This window comes from Netta rufina (assembly GCF_964035555.1).
Source record: "Netta rufina genome assembly, chromosome: 1".
NCBI lineage: Eukaryota > Metazoa > Chordata > Aves > Anseriformes > Anatidae > Netta > Netta rufina.
Genome location: NC_140123.1, coordinates 157,153,056 through 157,172,002, shown reverse-complemented (window position 1 = coordinate 157,172,002; position 18,947 = coordinate 157,153,056). Strand labels below are relative to the sequence as shown.

At 36.2% G+C, this 18,947-nt stretch overlaps 2 protein-coding genes across 7 annotated transcripts in view; one reads left to right on the top strand and one right to left on the bottom strand.

Moving 5' to 3' along the window:
* Positions 1-9,913, top strand: part of CEP290 (centrosomal protein 290) — a gene marked incomplete at its 3' end in the record, with an annotated part of 53,660 nt that extends 43,747 nt beyond the window's left edge. For 2 of the 4 annotated variants that reach the window (XM_084294620.1, XM_084294621.1), the window contains 9 exons: positions 56-142; positions 1,818-1,982; positions 2,314-2,436; positions 2,760-2,932; positions 6,327-6,468; positions 8,203-8,276; positions 8,409-8,512; positions 9,340-9,446; positions 9,725-9,913. In XM_084294620.1, the coding sequence (XP_084150746.1) occupies positions 56-142; positions 1,818-1,982; positions 2,314-2,436; positions 2,760-2,932; positions 6,327-6,468; positions 8,203-8,276; positions 8,409-8,512; positions 9,340-9,446; positions 9,725-9,913 (1,164 nt within the window). Of the gene's footprint in view, positions 1-55; positions 143-1,817; positions 1,983-2,313; positions 2,437-2,759; positions 2,933-6,326; positions 6,469-6,809; positions 6,887-8,202; positions 8,277-8,408; positions 8,513-9,339; positions 9,447-9,724 lie in introns of those variants that run through there. The other 2 variants (XR_014618822.1, XR_014618823.1) reach the window with 2 other exon arrangements.
* Positions 9,914-9,949: 36 nt separating this feature from the next.
* Positions 9,950-17,960, bottom strand: RLIG1 (RNA 5'-phosphate and 3'-OH ligase 1). Of its 3 annotated transcripts, none has more exons than XM_084294648.1 (7): positions 17,828-17,960; positions 16,046-16,163; positions 15,413-15,508; positions 14,911-15,027; positions 14,365-14,559; positions 11,984-12,153; positions 9,950-11,410 (listed from the first exon to the last, which is right to left on the bottom strand). In XM_084294648.1, exons 1-7 carry the CDS (start codon positions 17,915-17,917, stop codon positions 11,222-11,224), a joined length of 975 nt encoding a protein of 324 aa, XP_084150774.1. In that variant the 5' UTR covers positions 17,918-17,960; the 3' UTR covers positions 9,950-11,221. The 3 variants fall into 3 exon arrangements, with proteins under 3 accessions (XP_084150774.1, XP_084150775.1, XP_084150776.1); XM_084294649.1 differs by having other exon boundaries at positions 17,864-17,939; XM_084294650.1 differs by lacking the exon at positions 16,046-16,163 and having other exon boundaries at positions 17,828-17,958.
* Between the last annotated feature and the right edge of the window lie 987 nt (positions 17,961-18,947).

Genomic DNA, 18,947 nt, shown 5'->3' with positions numbered 1-18,947 from the left:
TCATTTCAGTTTGAAATCTAAATAAATAAGGTGCTTATCAATTTGTTTTTTTGAGGACCAAGTGGGTGACTTAAAAGAAATGTGTGAACTTCTCAAAAAGGAGAAAGCAGATCTTGAAGGAAAACTGGGCAATGTTAGAGGGGTAAGTATCGTAACAGCATTTTTCATCAATATTATATTAAACAAAAATATGAAAAATATAAACATTTTATTAAAGCTAAATTACCTGGAATCATCTGAAAGAAAAAAGGCATTGTTCTTACTTGTATTGTTAAAGTGTTATAATAAATTAATGAAATTCAGTCAGAGGGAACAGAGCTACAATATTTGAACTATTGTGGCCTAGTTTTGTCATTTGCATTAAAGCTATCTTCAGAAATGTATTTCTACCAAAAATAGGAGTTTACAGCTGTGGTAATAAAAATTATATTAATGTATTTATGTAAATATGTAATACAGATTTATGATTTAAAAAGGTAGGAGTTTGATTTGATGCAGCTGTTAGGAAGTGTAAGTTATTGTTAGTGAAGTTGTTTCTTTTACTATACAAGATGACACTTCAATTTTACTCAAATATTTTAATAGAGCATATATTTTAAAAGTTAATGGAAAAATGCTTCAGGTATGCTGAGTGCCTCTCCTGTCACTGACCTGTCAAACTATTTGTGTGGCCTGTGCTTCCTAAAGTAAGCAGACTTAAGGAAGAGTCTTTGTAGCTTTTGAGGTATACAAGGAGAATGAGTTTTGTTTCTGTAAAAAACAGTGTATTTCCCATTCTTTTTCTTGTACATTGCAGGGACTGCTTGTGTATTTGGCTCACTATTATGCAGTGGTATTTTTTGGATAAGGCATTTTATAAAATTGCTTCATTCAGAGGTTCTGAGGAGGCAGCAAACTTTAAATCTTCCTTCTTTTCCAGACACAAACTAAAGATTTTTCTTTAGTTCTGCAATGTACTATGAAAAACCTCCAAATTCCTTCAGTGCTTCTAGAGAAGTTATGTAATTCTCACTTTCAAAATGTGCTTACTATGTAGCTTTATGTAGAGTTCCTAGTACTAAATTCATCCCTATTTTCTGCTATACTGTGGCTTTTATCTCTGTGGAAAGAACAGGAGGTACTTCATGGCCCCAGAACTGGAAACAGTGGCATTGTTAAATCATTATTGCTGAGGGAGTCCATTGCCACAAAGAATATAAGAAAATAAAAGCTTTTGAACACCCTTTAACAGTTTATCTACGTTATAAATGAATGCAGTGGAAGAAGAAAAATAGAGAATTTTATTGTTAATTAATTAATTTTAATTAATTACTGTTATTATTATTTATTTACTTGTGCTTTAAGCTGTAGTTCTGTCACTCTAATCCAGTAGAAATATGATTGCTAAAAAAAGGGCCACCTTACTCGGTCAAGCTCCCATACAGTCATTATTTTTTCTTTATTCTTTAGACAGTGTTAGCATTCAAGCATGGTCAGTTGGATCAGGATACTGCTCTACAATAAAAACTTGAGTACTTTGATTTATTTTCATAGTGTTTCACTTTATTTCATAAAATACAGCAAATTTTTGGACTTAACTGCAGCTTTTTTAGGTAACAGGAAATGAGAGAGCTGATATGTTTACCTTGGGAGTAAATATATCACTAGACTTTTCAGGGAAGTAAGTATGCAAGAATCTTTATGTTTCAAGACACAAACTATGACAACTTTTCAACAAATAGAAAGCAGTGGAAAAACATGCTGTAAAACATGATTTGGAGCATCTCAGAATGTTAGCTTGAAGTATTTACCTCACTATGTTTTTCCCCTCTGCACAGGCTGGTAGAAGTGGAAAGACAATTCCAGAACTGGAAAAAACAATTGGTTTGATGAAAAAGGTTGTAGAGAGAGTCCAAAGGGAAAATGAAGATCTGAAAAAAACTCCAGCTGTGGTTTCTAATGTGAAATTACTTGGTCTTGAACAGGAAAATGAGAAGTTAAAGGTACTGATTCATATTAAATAACTATATTTAGATAGCAGCTTATATACTATAGTAGGAAACGTTAACAGCAGGCCTATTATTGACATTGATTAGTACAGAAGTGTTGCCAATATATCAAATATGAAACTTGTAGAACACAAAATCAAAACTTCATTTTAGAATAATATACTGCATGATTTATGTAATGGTAATTTTTATGTTAAGAATATATTTAAACATGATGAAATATAGTGTGCTAGATAGGTGTAACTCTGATGTGGTTTAAAAATGGAAATCGGAAATTTTCTATTAAGTAATATATATGTGTTTTAACAAACTGTTTACTATTTAGTCTGAAATGGAAAAAATGAAACTTCATCTGGGGGGACAGCTGAGCATGCATTACGAATCTAAAACAAAAGGAGTGGAAAAAGTCATTACTGAAAATGAGAGGCTACGAAAAGAGCTGAAGAAGGTATGATCATTGTAACGTATCCCTTTATTTCCAGTAGTTACTGGATGTGGTAATTGTCTTACTTTTTAAAAAATGGTTGAAATGAAATAGACGCTTTTCTTAGTATTAGTATTGCCATGACCAAATTCTTAATTATATGTGGAGAGGAGACATCCAAGAAACAGGACATTAGAGTATGTGTAAGTTTTAGTGCTGGTGATCTGAGATACCATCTATCTAGGATACACCATCAGCGCTTAATCTCTCTCACCATCTGTTTAGATAACCCAGTGCTTCGTAGGAGGTTATTTATTTTATAAAACTTTGTTTTTATTGAACAATAGGAAGCTGACAGTGGAGAGAAGCTACGAATAGCAAAGAATAACTTGGAGATATTAAATGAGAAGTTAACCGTACAGCTGGAGGAAGCCATTAAGAGGCTAAATTTGGCTGAGAACACAGGCCCTCAGCTTGATGAAGCTGACAGGAAAAGCTGCAAATCAGTTGTTGTAACAAGGTAGGAATTGTGAATTAAGTTCTTTTTCATTCCTCTTTAAGTATTAGCAAAAAAAATAAAGGCTTTCATTTTCGTAATTTTTCTTTCCTCTTTTGAAGATACTTTTAATATTATTTTCTGGTTCTATATTAGTATGTAGATTCAGTATATGGATCTCTGATATGAATCCAGCAGAGTGCTACCATCCTTAAGTACTGGCCTTCTTCTTTCTTCCGATCAGCTGTAGACTCCTGGATAGTTTTGGTAGAGGACGTATTTTGTGTTCCTTGCTACTCAAATGTAGTGTCTTTGTGCTTTGTGGATTAATATCAGCATTTTTGCTGAATATAAAAAGCATATATTTCAGTACCTTACCACAAAGATAGCAACCTGGGGAAGAAAAAAAAAATGGAGTCCCACAGACTGCATTTTCCAGCATGGCTGCATTTATTTGTCTACATTTAACCACGTAAACATGCAGAGGTTGTTAGGAAGCCCACTGGGATTTCCGTGCTCCTTGGGACCTGTGCTAAAGATCCCTCATATGTGTTCTGGAGGCCCTGAAAGCAAGTTGCAGTCAGCCAGGTGGTCCTGTTAATTGTAGTAGAAGGGAGAAAAATTCAGAGACTAGCATTGGATCATCTTTTACAGTATATATAAAAAGAATTGTGGGAATTGCCAACTCCTAAATTTGTAGTTAGAATTCAGACTTTGAAATCAGAATCAAAAGTCACTTTTGCTTTGGTAGTAATAGCAAATGTTTACAAACCTTTACCAGTCAGTTACCTGAAAGTCAGTTGTTCTAAAATTCAGGTACCACTTGCATCACTGTGGGTAGAACACACTAAAGAAAATAGTTTTATGATACCAGTTTCTACATTTCAACTTAGGCATGCTGTATTATTTTGTCAGTACTTCTGCACTTAGTTCAGATGCTTTTTCTATGACAACCTGCTTTTAAAGGCTGGACATCTTAACTCGACAGCCTGAACTACTTTAATTGCATTTTTTTTATTTCATAGAAACAAACTGTTCAGTACTGTTTTGTGGTTTGTTTACAGAAAGTGTTTTGGGGAACAGTCAGCCCAAAACCATTGCCAAAATGCTTTACTGTTTATACCTGTTTTCAAAAATGAGCTACAGCCAAGGAGGCTAGTCAGGTCTCTCACTGGCATGTTTAACAATGAGCACATTGATACAGAATATGAAGTTTGATATAATATACATTCACGTGAAAACAGAGAATAAAGGAGAATTTTATCCCTCCTTGAGGCAAGAATTTTAAATTGGGTGTTATCTCTTGTACTGGCATGTCTAAAAGGACAAGAAACTGAAACACTGCTTATGCTATTAAGAAACACCCTCTGTCCTGCATAGGAATGGAAGAGAACAAATTTTTGCAGAAAAATACTACTATCCGGGGATGACCTCAGGACAAAGTAAGCTCATATGCTGCAAAACAGAAAGAAACTTGTCTGATTGCAGGCGAGGTCAAATAGCTGTTGAGCTTTAGTCTCTCTGCTGCTGCCCATGATTTTACCCGCTTCTTAGTTTTGCACTCCCACAGAATCTGTTGGCAGAGTTTGGGTGGCTTCTCTGATATGTTGACTGAGGTATTTCACTTCACTGAGACTTCAGAAAGCTGTTCTTTTTTTTCCCTTTCCTCCTAACTCTGCAGTGATGTAGAATATCTTCATACAAGCTCAGGTGACAGCCATATTACTGGGGGAAATTGGCTGCCAGCCACAGGAAGAAGAACAGGATCATGCAGTAAAGATGGTAGTCCCTTAACAGTTTGCATTAGCATTATGTGAGAAACAATCTGCAGCCAGAAACACAGGCTCAGGCAAGGATCTCAGTGAACTAACATTTTTATTCACGATTGCAAGGGCGGGCGTCCTGCAAGTAGGAGCACACAGCAGACGTGTATCATAACCTTCTATTCCCTGTTACCCAGTGCTTGATTTTTCCTCATGGGCTCTGTACTACAGGTTCACAAGCTACTTGACGCTTGTTACTATACCATATGTTCATTTTTATTTCACCAAGTTTACCTTGTTAATTTCTCCTCTTCCTCCCCCTCCCTTTTTTTTTCCTTGTGACTGGAGGGGCCCATGATTTTTTTTTTCCCTGATTCTGCAACTGCTTGTCTTGTTTTTCTTAGCCATCCTCCATACTTTGGGACAGTGAGACCTTCATTGTCCCCTTACCTGCTTAACATACCCCCCAGTGTTATGCCTGCACAATCACTTTTGAATATGCAAGGTTAGTGGAATTTTCCACTGCAAAAACACAACTTCAACTCTTACAATTATCAACCCAATATATAGTTTGAATATAGTTTTTCTTTTAGCTTATCTCTTTGAAAAACATTTGTGCCTAATTCTTTTTGGTTAATATAGGTAGGTGTGAGTATGTATTAATTAATTCTACTTGACTATTTCAAGTGGTGTGAGTAAAAATTTTTATTTGCTTTAACATGCTTTGAGATTAACATGATTTTAAAGTAAATGAATAACATCAACCTAGAAAAGCTAACCGAGAGAATCTCATTGGTGCGTTTCATCATGCAGTCTACCTCACACACATGTTTTCCAAAGCACTTACATGGTAATAAAAAGTCTTTGACAGAGCATCATCCAAAAGTTTCATCCAGGGAAAACTTCATCCTTGGCATTCTACTGTTTGGCAGGTAGCAAGGTACTGGGGACTATTACTACCTGAAAAGCCTCTTCAGAGTTGGATTAGGTAACCTCAGAGGTGCTTACCAACTGACATTTCAGTGATTCTACAAAACCATTTTTGTAGTCTTGTATGTCTCAAAGAAAATGGAATCTTTCTCAGACTACAGTTACTCCAGGGCAAACATCATTTACTGTAGAACTTTTTTTTTTTTTTCTGTTGGAGTCCTCATTTCCTGTATGTGTATTAAACTTTTTCTCAGTACATAATTTCCATAAATTTTTAAATTATAATACTATAAACATATGACACCGAATTGAGACGTGACCCATGCACACCACTGCATCAGCTGAGTGCAGTAAAAGACATGCATGTTTTTAGTAGGAGGTAGGCTGGGATGTATGTGCAGTACAATAGAAAGATTCCAGGCCGTTATTGGTAAAGAAACAAAGTAAGGTCAGCAACAGTGGAACATGTGGAAGAGCCTTTTTATTCAAAAATCATGAAAAAGCGTTTCTTGTTATGGTCATTCAGCTTGCTTATAAACAGGACCAGTAATTATTTCTAGGCTTCTGCTCCAAACATTTAGAATGCATTTTACAGCATTTCATCTATGTGAGAATATTTTCATCTCTATTTCTGCAAATGCAATAGCTTTTGCTCTTATCTCTCTCTTAATATATATATATATGTATGTATGTATGTATATATATATATATTTATTTTTTACCAGGATGCAGGAAACAAAGTTGAAGGAATTGGAAATGGATATTGCTAAAAAAAATGAAAGCATTACTAACCTTAAACAGCTGCTTCAGGAGGCAATAGAACGTGAACATAATGCTGATAAAAACTTAAAAGATCTGAAAGAACAAGTGAGTAAACTCTAGCCAGATGACTCTGAGAACAGATTAATTTCATTCTAATGTCTATAGTGGCAGAGTATATTATTTATTCTCTAGCCCATGAGGTTTTTTTCAGTCTAAAATGCCATAATTGTACATTTAGATACTTCAGGATTAATAAGGTTTACTACATATTACCAGTATATATTTATGACTTGCACTTACTGGGGAAATAATATTTCTCTGTAGTTTTATTTTAGTTGCATTGATCATTTGAAGCCTGTAAGTATAGAGGGTTCGTGTTGTCTTAAAATCATTCTAGCTTGGTCAGCACATTGAATTTGCCACCGGAACATTCCTCTTTCTTCCAGGTCATTTTGGGGGGACTGAGTCCCTAAAAGGGATTTTCATATCTCTTTCCAATATGGCATCTTACACACAGACCTTAGTAAGTCCTACAAATATATTTCGCACATGGAAGAATTCTTGAATTTTAAACTAAGGTATCTTTGAAAAGATCTGTAAGATTTTGAACTTCAAGTATGTCAGACATTTAGTCCTAGCACTATCCACCTAGATTAGCTTCTATCTTGCACTGGCCATTTTCAGAGTAAAGTATTGAATACAAGGAATTTTCAATATAAAGTCATATATATTATCGAAGCAGGTGAGCTTGTTCAATAAGCAGAACTTAGAGTGGAGTTCTGTAAAATAATTATTTTGTAAAGCTTTGCTTGGTTTCACTTTTCAGTTTAAAATCAGAATTATTAACATAAAGCCAACAGCAGAAAAAAAAAAAAAAAAAAAGACTATTTTATTATGTGGTATGACTCTGGGGCATCACACTTCAAGGTTTGTTTTGTGTCTCAAATGTTGATGATGGCCTGTGGTCAAGGTTAACTCCGTTTCAAAATGGAGACTGTCAAAGAATTTTAGACAGTAGAATAAAGTCTGTTGCTAACAGTAGCCTTATGGGAGTTCATAAATTGTCATTGTATTTAAAAAAAACAACATCCAGTTTCACATTTGAAAGACTTTAACTTTTTCCTCCTGTAACTTCTACTGAAAGGCACTTCCACAGCCTAACTCCTTCTCTGTTTAGAAACCTGTTTCTAATTTACGACTGCGGGTCATTTCTAGTCAACGTCACATATATTTGCTTTTTAATTTAAAAATCACTTTTTGTATCACACTTAAAAAGGAACTCAGACAATACATTCAAATAAGCATGTTGGTAGTATTTTTATGCACCTTTATGTGTATCACTTTCTTAAGCACATCTATAAATTATCCTCATGTCTTAATCCATGTGTATAACTTTTTTTTTTTTTTTGTAAATCTGGCTTGTGAATACTTACTTCTTTCTTTACTTTTCATGAAATATACAGCACTAACCTGTACTAGCTTTAAGAGTACTGTAAATAACTAGAAGCTTTGCAGAAAATGATAGTAGGTAAACATTTTTTTCCCCCTTTGTACTCAAGTAGTACTAAGGGGAAAAAGTATTTATAATAGACATGTATATGTCTATATAGACATGTATATAATAACATGTTTATATAATAGACCATTGTACCATTGTTTAATATTTTATATAATAATCTATAATATATATTTAAAATTCACTGTTAGTAGTATTTTCATTTATTTTATTAAGCTATGCCAAAGAGAAGTAATTCCGTGATCCCATGTGAACTGCAGTATCTGTGGATACTGTTTTCAAGACTAAGACTTTTTTTTTTTTTTTTTTTAACTTGTCTTAAGATTGAGCTTCTCAAACAATTTTCTGAAGATGCAAGGACAGAACAAGGCCTCATCAGGGAGCTTCAGCTTTTAAGGTACTGTATTCCTCAGCCAATATAGATGAAATAAGAATGATCAAGAAACAGAAGGAATTTTTATTTATATTACTAGATATTCTGAAACGTTATGATGATTTTTTAAAATTCTAAAATTATTTTATATTCCAGATCAACTAATAATCAATTACAGAAAGAAAAAGCAGAACTAGCTCACCAGGTGGAAAACTATAAGCACCACATACATACGTATACAAGTGAAGGTCCTGCAGCTGGTAATCTCTTTTAGTATCTCTAATAAAGATCTTCATGTATTTTGGGCCTATAACTATTTTCACTTAATTTGTGCGAGATGGTAATAAATCCACAGAATTATCTGGATTCTATTAATGCTAAAGTACCATAAACTGGAGCAGATTAAGGTCTTTGATCTTTGAGTACACGGCCTTTTTATAGGAAGTATTAGTAAAAATTTTCTATAATGAAAGATCCAGCCTAACAAGAGGATGGAATCTTTGCAAGATTTCCTATCCCAAGAAAGTGGGTATTTCACGCTACCATTTACTTCATAAACCTCAGAAGACTGTAAGGTTTGTCGTTCATTGAAACCCTCCTCCCTACTCCTCTTGCCTAAGGCTCCAAGCTGCCAGAGAAGTGGCCATTTCCAGATATGTGGAATGATTTGAGTTAGCAGGCATCAGTCCCATAGGGAAAACAAAGGAGGACATGGAGAGCACTGCAGAGCAGTGCACTGCCATAACACTGGGGGTGGAGGAGGGACAAAAACAAAAAAGCACTCTTAAAATCATGAATATATTTTAAGATCCTTAAACTGTGTAATTTCCAAAAATTCCTGCATGTAATTCAGAGAAACTGAATATTGTATTTCTCAGAAGTGTGCTACTACACTGACTAAGGCAGTATTGCATTTAGTCCCATATTCCATAATATATATTATATATTTCGGTGGTTGTTGATCACAGTTGCGTTTACACACTTCTACTGTTTCAACTTTCAAGAAAAGCAAACCTACTGTAACAAAATTGGTCATGTGATTGATTATCATTACTTTAATTTCCTATCAAGTCCACATTTTTTGCAGGACATAATGAAATTGTTGAGAAGGATAAAAACGACAAGGGAATGACGGATGTAGCTGACCTCCGGGCACAGTTAAAAGCCTCAGAATTAGAAAAACAGCAATTAAAGGTGAGTTGCTAAGATTATCCTTGGCAAAAGCATCCTTTGAAAAATTATGGGTGGCTAGAAAGAGCTATTTGATATCCAAACTAACACTAAAACAACACCTCAATTTCTAAGCATTACATTTATAAAGCAGATTGTGTTCATTAATTTGCTGTTTCTGAGTAGATTTTTGTGTCTCTGTAGTGAAGCGAGAACTCTGAAGAAAAAGGCAAAAAAGCTGTTTTTGACGTGTATTTCCTAAGTTCTGTATATTGACAGTACTCCTTTGTTCTTTTTAATAGGAAGAAACAAAAAAGTTGAGAAGAGAACTGGAAAACTTCAACCCTTCCTTTTTTGAAGAAATTGAGGATCTGAAATATAACTATAATGAAGAAGTAAAAAAAAATATTATTTTAGAAGAAAGATTAAAACAGCTTTCTGAAGAGTTTGGCATTCACATGGATAGTCCAGCCAATGTTTCCATTGATTAGGCTAATGTTTAGTATCCTCAATATTGATATAGAAAATAAATTCTGGGGCAGTTATATAATACTGATTTATTTGTCTATTTTCTTTCTGGAATGATACAAATTATTAAAGTTACAATGGCTTGGCACATACCACAGCATGCAGAATTGGATTAGGCAGTGGATTGTGGTATACACCAGTCAAAATGAAAAACAGCTTTACCTCCCCCAGACACATAGCAATATTAATTCAGAACAGTAATTGTGGTTATGTGTATTTTTCAGGAGAAGTCCAAGCTTTCAACTCCACTTAGAAGTTCAGAAACTCTGAATGCATACTGTGTATGCTGAATTCCTGATCAATAGTACTATATAATTTATTCTTGCTGTCTTGTGCTGTAATACATCTTGACTATGGTTGTCTCTCTTATAACAAGATCATTTATATTTACTGCAATTTTACAAAATTCAAGAATGAACAATTGTAAATAAACAATATTCTTCTATATAAATAAATGTGCAGCTATGTGAAATGTTACATTTTATATATTTTATATAGATGCGTACATTATAGTGCAAATAAACAAAGCCCACTCATCACGCATTCTCACTTTTATTTATGTCATCTTTTTTCAAATACTTAATATATCCTTGATAAATTTAGTTGCAGTCTCAGATTGCCTATTACTAAACCAAGTCACATCTTTTTCTAGTTACTAAGGATCCTGAAAATAGAATGAGTATAATTCCTATTACTTACTTTGATCTTTGTCCCAAATTATGAAATAGCTTAATTAGGTTTTCAGGTACTAGCATAATGCTGCAGCTTATCAGCTAAATAATACAGTGAATGCCTTCCCCAAGAAGAACTCAAACCTTTAAAAAATTATTACATTTCAGGCCTAATTCTAGTCCCACCAGAAATCTTGTGCTGATAAGAAAAAGCAATCTGAATTCTACATGTTACAGTAATTATATTTAGAAAAGGGCAATTTATGGAACTTTTACAGTTGTTGGCATTCGTTAACTAAACTACTCCGATCAGCCAGTGTTAGACAACATACTATTTGACCATAACAGTTCCAAGAATGGGTACACAAATTAAGGATTTTTTCAGAAGTGATAAAAAAAACATGCTGAAAGCTAGATCTCTGTTCTGAATGTCACATTTCCTATTACATACAACTAGTCATTTAGGAAGAACTTCAAACTGCAGAGTATTGTGCCCACTGCCTAATCAGCAAGATTCCTTTTTGTAAGGAGTTCTGTGATAGACAGAAACAAGAAGAATGCAGGACATACAGCAATTAAAATAAATAAAAAAAAAAAACTTCAACCATCAAACTTGATATCTTTGAGTCTGTCGAATCTTTGACCATCTAGGTTTGAAAAATGGTGAAACAAACTCTTTGGTCCAAAGTCACAGTCATAATCATTTCTATTAAAAGAGATGACAACAGGCTGAGAATTCAGGTATGTCTCTGCAAGTGGCCAGCATAAACCAAGATGATGGCGATGGAGCTAAAAGAAGAAGAAACAGATCCATTTAGAGATTTGAATATGGTAGCCCAGCAGTACCTATTTTGAAAGAAAGAGCGAGGTCTTAATTCTAGGATCCCCTGCAGTAGATCTGTTCTTATAAACATTCATTAGTTACCTGTTACTTGAATAACGTGACTAAGTGAATCAGAAAAGGCAAACCAGAACCACAGCTTCAGAAATAAAAGTTAACTTGCTAATTAAACAGAGAACACATTCTTATTAACAATCCTTATTCTACATGACATTACAGGAAATGAATGTTTAAAATAAACTTTAAAATACTGAGTGATTTGTATAGAGATAGGAAAAACATTATTTTATGTTCTCAATAACTATTATCTATAACGTAGGTAATGGAAAAGTTTAATAAGCTGTCATTTGTAGTGATTACTTTTTCAGTGGCTTGACTAATTCTACTGTAACCTAATTTGCTAGGAGAATGTTTACTATTGAGAATTTGGACAAGGCAGAATAAACAGTAAATCACAATATATCAGATAGCACAAACTACATGTATTATTGCGATTTCCACATGTCTATCGATGTATTTACCTTGATTAAACACCCATCACGGCAGTGCCACACAATTCCTTCAACTTTACCCTCATTGCAGCCTTCAAACCAAGACAGTATGTCATTTTGATTCAAAGTAGGTGGATTCTTTATTTCAAATGCTCCATGTGGTACAAGAAGATGTACAGGTTGCTTTCTGCTTCCCAATCCTTTGTTAAAAGGAACAAAAATCATCCTTCTAGTTATGTGTTTAAATTTAACATTTTCCCCATTTTTGTTATTACAGCTATCTTAAAAGCACCCTATAAAGGCAGATTTCTGTTAGATACTACAAAAATGTCCTGCCTTTAGAAGACCAGTTAAGTGTAAGTATCAAATGTAGCCATCTCTTCCTCGTGTAACTTTTATTTATATAAAATAAATCAACATGATATACAGGTTATACTATCTTCTGTTCGGTCCTCATGCTCACCTCCTCAGTAACCATAAAATCACTGATGAAATTCTTCATGCTTTTAATCACAATCCATATCACAAACAAGCATCTTTCTGAAAGTCTGGCATATTGTCTTACACACGGGGATTGATTGATAGGCCAGGCTGTTAATAAATGCATTGCCTCTTCACTGACTGAAGATTTATATTGAATAACTAAGAAAAAAGCTGTTAAAGGAACTGTAAAAAAGAAAAAAAAAAGAAAAAAATCTAAATTCTAACAAAGCACTTAGACTATGTACTACTTTTCCTATCCATCCTTGCAGATTACTATAGCAGCCAAGCTAAGAAATTAAAATGCACTGAAATGCACAAATGAGCTTATACATAATTGTGGTTTTTGTTAATAAACTTTAAGGGGAGAGGTCACAGCCAAAATTTAGCTGAAATTACACTTCCTTAAAGAGATACTCATAATATTTCACAATTTTAGAAAACTACAACTTTTTTTTTATAGGCACTAAAAATTATGGTTGAATAAAGTGTCTTATTTTAATGGACTAATAGTATCAAGAAAGAAAGTAAAAAAGACAAGAAAAGGCACCATCAAACAATCTTAAAATATTTCAAAGACTAACAATTAAGACATTTTTTCCAATCAGAGTATTTATTCCTGAGGGGGAAGGAAAAAAAGCTAACTGGTCTAGAAACTGCAATAAGCATCAGATAAAACCTACTTCTCGATTGCTTCAACAGAATAGCCATTTTTCCCTGTCAGGTGTCAGACACAGCTCAGCATCAATATAGCTGAAACCTCAATTTTAGGTTTGGTGTAAATGATTACCTCTACGTAGGTATATGCAAAGCCAAGATATACCCACTTTTTGTTTTGTTTTAAATCACAGTTATTTTAATGCTTATTAATTCATGCTTCTTTTGTTGAACAAAACCGTTGCTCTTTTTTGAAAGGCAATAGCAAAGCATTTTGATGTTAAATCCTGAAGAATGTGAAGGCAGAAAGAGCTTCGATAGACAAGCAGATTCAGGACAACTCAGCTTTCTGAGGTGATTATTTTTTGGTGCCAACCTGCGAATGTTCATTGAGCTAGCTCTTTCTTTCCTTTCTAGAAGATCACAGAATGGGCAGGGTTGGAAGGGACCTCTGAAGATCATCTAGTCCAAACCCCCTGCCAAGCAGGATCACCTAGAGCACATTGCACAGGATGGCACCCAGGCAGGTTTTGAAAATCTCCAGAGAAGGAGACTCCACAACCTCTCTGGGTAGCCTGTTCCAGTGCTCTGTCACCCACGCAGGAAAGAAGTGCCCCCTCATATTCACATGGAATTTCCTGTGCTTCAGTTTGCGCATATTACCTCTTGTGCTGTCACTGGGCACAACTGAAAAGAGACTAGCTCCATCCTCTCGACACCCTCCCCTCAGATATTTATACACATTGATGAGCTCTCCCCTCTTTCAGCCTGTCCTCATACAGCAGGTGCTCCAGCCCTCTAATCATCCTCTGAACTCGCTCCAGTAGTTCTATGCCCCTCTTGTACTGGGGAGCCCAGAACTGGACACAATACTCCAGGTAAGGCCTCACCAGGGCTGAGTAGCGGAGGAGTATCACCTCCCTTGGCCTGCTGGCACCACTCTTCTGAATGTAGCCCAGGATACCATTGGCCTTCTTGGCCCCAAGGGCACAATGCTGGTTCATGGTCAGCCTGCTGTCCACCAGGACTCCCAGGTCTCTGCAGAGCTGCTCTCCAGCAGGTCAGTCCTCAGCCTGTACTGGACTTGGGGTTATGCCTCCCTAGGTGCAGGACCCTGCACTTGCCATTGTTGAACTAAGATGTTATATTTCTAATTTAGAACACATTTTATTATTATCATTACAGGAAAAAACATTTTACAAAGAAAATTACTATTTTCCACCTAAAATATCACTCAGTAAAAGACTATTTAAGAACTGAACATACAAACTTACCATATGGATTTGCATTAATATTTGTCCCAATAAGCTCCAATGTTTGTTCTAGAAGTTCTGCCAGTGGTACTGGACTGATTTCCAAAAGCCCAGGGTCAGCATGGTGTTTCAATACCAGTGCTATTTCAGCCTCATAATTTACAACAGATGAGTGCCAGCAATACTGCTTACTATTTTTCTCCACAGGCACCCAACCTATGAGAAAACAGTGGGTTTTACCAAAGTATCTAAATGTATCGAATACATATTAGAACTGTAGATGCATTGAAAAAAAAAAATAAAATCATCTACCTTAGCTACACACAGAGTTACTAGAAAAGCTGTCACATCTCAAAGAAATGTCAGAGGAACACAAACTTGTCAATTTTGCTGTACAGAGTTTCAGCTTAAGACAAACTATTTTCATTACATCAGAACAAAGCCTTTCTGGATAATGAATGCACAACAGTCCAATTGTTTTCTGAATGTTAACTACTATTTTTTAGCTCTGGAACTAATTCTAATTCACTTCAAAAATTATTTTTTCCTACATTTTGCCATATTTACCCGGCATATGTCCATTTTCATCGGGCAAAGGATTGCCATTAGAGAACTCTACTTCCTTTGCTGGAATCCAGGTATCTGGAACAGGCTTGAAATCTTCTTCAAAGTTCCAAATAAATTCTAGACATATAAATGTGGCATTTAGATTTGCACAAACTGTTAGCCAATTCTACATTTTGATCTTCTATCAATGCAAGTTTAAAACCTTGTTTTAAAGACAGTAGTCTGCATTACTTTGCACAAACCCCAACACTTGTCATACTCATACAGTCTAGAGTTAGGGCGGTTTACAGCCTTTAAGTAGTTTAAAATTTCAAACTGACTACAATTAAGAAATAGCTAATAGCCAAGAAATAGCTAACATTATATTTAAACTAGAGCAAGAGAAATAAAGTTGAGTGACATGAAAAAAAGAGTAGGATCACTGACATTTCCTGTGTTAGACCAGAGGTGTTACTCTAGTGGATAACTTACATTACCAAAGCAGGCAAAAATTGTCACTAACCTTTGCAATCTTCCAATGAATATAAGAATTGTTTAAACCTTTTTTCAGCTTGTTTGTTGGGTCTTCTGTCCAGCCTTGCCCATAGATATGGTCGCCCTAGAGATGCCAGAGGTATAAAACCAGCAGTTTACCTCAGTAACTATACCCCACAGAGTACTAAAATCAACTGCATAAAAGGTAAAATATGAATTCTCACTTGTCACTACAGAAATTTCACATCCAAAAGAATATTTAAATTAATAAATTAACTACTGTATATAAATATAAAAAATCTACTTGTAGAATCTTGTCTAGTTTAATAGAAAGTTTTCTTACAATTTCAGGTAAAGATAAGAATCCTAGTGATGCAATAAACCATAATCTTCTCATTTCCCCCCAACCTCCATACTTCTTTTAATCCTTCTCAGGGAAATTAAACATCCTCTATATAAATTCTAGTGTGCAAGGAAGATTTACTAGTAAGAAGTTTTAAAGTTGGAGTATTAACTTAAACTATATTTCATGTACGTTGGAAAGTAAAATCTCTAACAACTTCATGGACTTCTACCATATTTATGGTAACTATTACTTTGTAGTCACGTAAAACAAACTGCTAGTCAACATGAAAATATGCATATGGATCTTTCTTATTACCTTTATAAGTAGTTACATAACAGCAGGTCCCATCCACCTTTTCAGTAGGAATTGCATTGTATATATCTGCCTCTAATGCCTTTTCATTTAGAGTTTCAGTTGCCAAAACTTTAAATGGCTGAAAAGAAGACAGGTACTTTAAATTCTAATCGCTGCTATGTTACGGCCTTGTTTTCATATAGATTCTTGCTTCACATGTCTGGGCTCTACAAATCCAGTATTATACATTTTATTGCTGCTTTCTAATACTATCAAAGTATACCATTGTTTCTTCAAAACAAGTTTGCAGAATACCATAAGGCAAAAGAACAAAGGCAACCTATCTGCCTTTCCTTCTTTTCCATTTTTGATTTATAGACTGTTCTGCATTCCACTTTAAACAGTGCACATAATACAAATGGGTTCCAGTCCAACGTTACAAAATTTTGAAATATACCTTCCTGTATTACTATGGTAATATAAGCTCATCATGACTACCTGCCCCTACCTTTTGGTTTGGAACTGAACAGCAATGGCACCATAATCAATACAACAGAGACCACTGGTATGCAAGGTAGCAAAGCATTCTATTGTAAAATACTCAGTATTAACTAAACATTTTCATCTCAAAAAAAAAAAAAAAAAGAAAGAAGTGATCCAGGGATCTTAAACAAATATCCAAGCACAACTAGTCCAAGTTTCCAAGGTTTTCCTTAGTAGAATTTCTGTAATGGTTTCTATGAAAACATGTTAACATTTATGTTTGGATTAAAATATCTTCCTGTATAACCAACCATCCCTCATCTCTCCCTTGTCAGCTCTGAATTGTAAACTGGTCACTAACTCCTGCTATCAAAACACAAATAAGTCCTTGACTTGAAAAACACAATACATAAAATGAAAAGCTTCTACATAGTTCCTTTACATTGCATGACTTTTATAGTTCAGTGATTGTATCTGTAACCATAACAAAGTATTTATGAAGACAATATTTTTAGGATAATGAGAAGATACCTGTCGGTTTACCTATCACCACTGTTGCCTTTCTCTCCTAGTGGTCAAAGCCCATGTAATATCCTTGCCTGCACTTGGAACAAGAAAACAGAGCATACCAGTTCCAGATCTAATCACATCTGCTTGTTGTATATGCAGGAACACCAAGTTAGGGAAGGAGCCTGACATGACCAATTATCAATATGGTGCTGGTACTGACAGTTTAACAACAGCTATGGATCCACTGGTGTTATTTTGTTCCTTCCACCCATAAACCAACCATCACTGAAAGGATGTCACACAGATGGATTCCTGTTCACCATGCAGTCAACAAGCTGCAGGAGGTGCTCTTACTAAAACTGGAAACCTGACGTTGGAGCTCTACAGGTGAAAGCCACTTTTATCTGCCCACAGCTGCCTTTTACATTTCAGTGGAGACATTAGTCTCCATTGCTTTCACCTTGATGAGTATTATGCATCTTAAGAGCCTCATACACCTTCGATCAAAGAAAACAGTGACAATAATGATGAAAAATGCGTATTTTTCCCCAGTCAGGGGCTGCAGGCCGGCTTTACACACACCCGAGCGCTCCCGCTGGAGCGGCCTCGTTCCTTGCCATGTTGCCTACACTTGGAAAAAGCAGAGTCAGGGCGGGCCCCGGGACACCCCCGTCAGGAGAAGCAGAGCTGAAGGGCCCCCATGCGGGCCGGGCAGCCCTCGGGGGGGGTCCCGCAGGGCGAGAGGCCTCCCGCCGCGGTGGTGTGCTGGTGCTGGTGCTGCTGCGCGCCCCCCCGCGCCGCCCCGGGCACCTGCCGCTGCCGCTTGGCCGAGGGCTCCTCCTTCACCTCGGTGACGAACAGGCATGGCACCTTGCGCTGCACCGCGCCCCGCCGCCGCATCGCCCCTCCGCACCGCGCCGACAGCCGCCGCCGGACCGGCCGCCAAGTGCGCCCGCGCAGCCCTCCCGCTCCACCCCTCCCTCCTTGCGGTGAGCCACGGGAAATGTAGTCCCGGCTGCCGTCGCTTCTCCCCGTAGGTTTGCGGGGACGCTGAGGCTCGCGCGGCGGCGGCCGTTGGCGGAACTGTTGCTGCCGCCGCCCGGCCGGGCTTCGGGACGTGGTGCGGCCCCCGAGGTGCGGACACCTCCTGCCTGCCTTCACCGCCCCCGGATGTGTGTTTTTTTTGTTGTTGTTGTTTTGTTTGTTTGTTTGTTTCCTTCTCCCTAAAGAACGCCAAATTGCATATACTTCTGGTGTTGCTAGTGCTCTTGCTTGAATTCTATCGTGTATCTACCTTCTTTTTCTTTATTTGTATTCTTACTGCTTTATAAGCTTTGGCATTGTTTGCCTTTGAGGTTGATTTCCTTTTCCTTTTGCTCTTCCTTTTATATTTTACTTCTAAAGTGTCACTTTTTGATCTAGCAGTGCTCCACAATGTTCATCTTGAAATCAGAGATGCCACTCAGCGTTGTGAGTTTGATCCCATGTAGTCGGAATAAATGCATTCCTTACCATTTTCTAGGATTAACACTTTATTTTAATCGCTAAATGTATTATTATTATTTTTTCAGAGGCAGCCCAGGACCTGAACGTGAATAGTGAGAGAGGTGTTAATTAGTAACAAAAGTGTATCTGGTGGTGGACATCATGGGAGCAAGAAAAAGCAATTAGCGGCAACAAGATAAGCAGTTAACACCTAACAGTGTACTCACAGGAAGCACCGTCTCAGTCCAAAGAAGGATACGGTAAGAAAACCATTGAGTGCAAGAATTTGGATTAAAAATTACTCAAAGGATAAATGTTGTATTCGTTATATCAAAGTTTTATTTTGAAGATCACAGCTTCTGTAGTTAGAAGTTGGGTATCATTTAAACTGTGCAAAATGGGTTTGTTCCATTTTGTGTGGAAATCTTTGAAAGAAGAAACTTTG

Coding starts and splice junctions, on each gene's coding strand:
- RLIG1 (XM_084294648.1), bottom strand. CDS start 17,917: ATGCGGCGGCGGGGCGCGGTGCAGCGCAAGGTGCCATGCCTGTTCGTC. Junction 16,164..17,827: donor CGGCCAAGCGGCAGCGGCAG/GTGCCCGGGGCG, acceptor TCTTCTTTTCAG/CCATTTAAAGTTTTGGCAAC. Junction 11,411..11,983: donor GTGATGGGTGTTTAATCAAG/GTAAATACATCG, acceptor TTCTTCTTTTAG/CTCCATCGCCATCATCTTGG.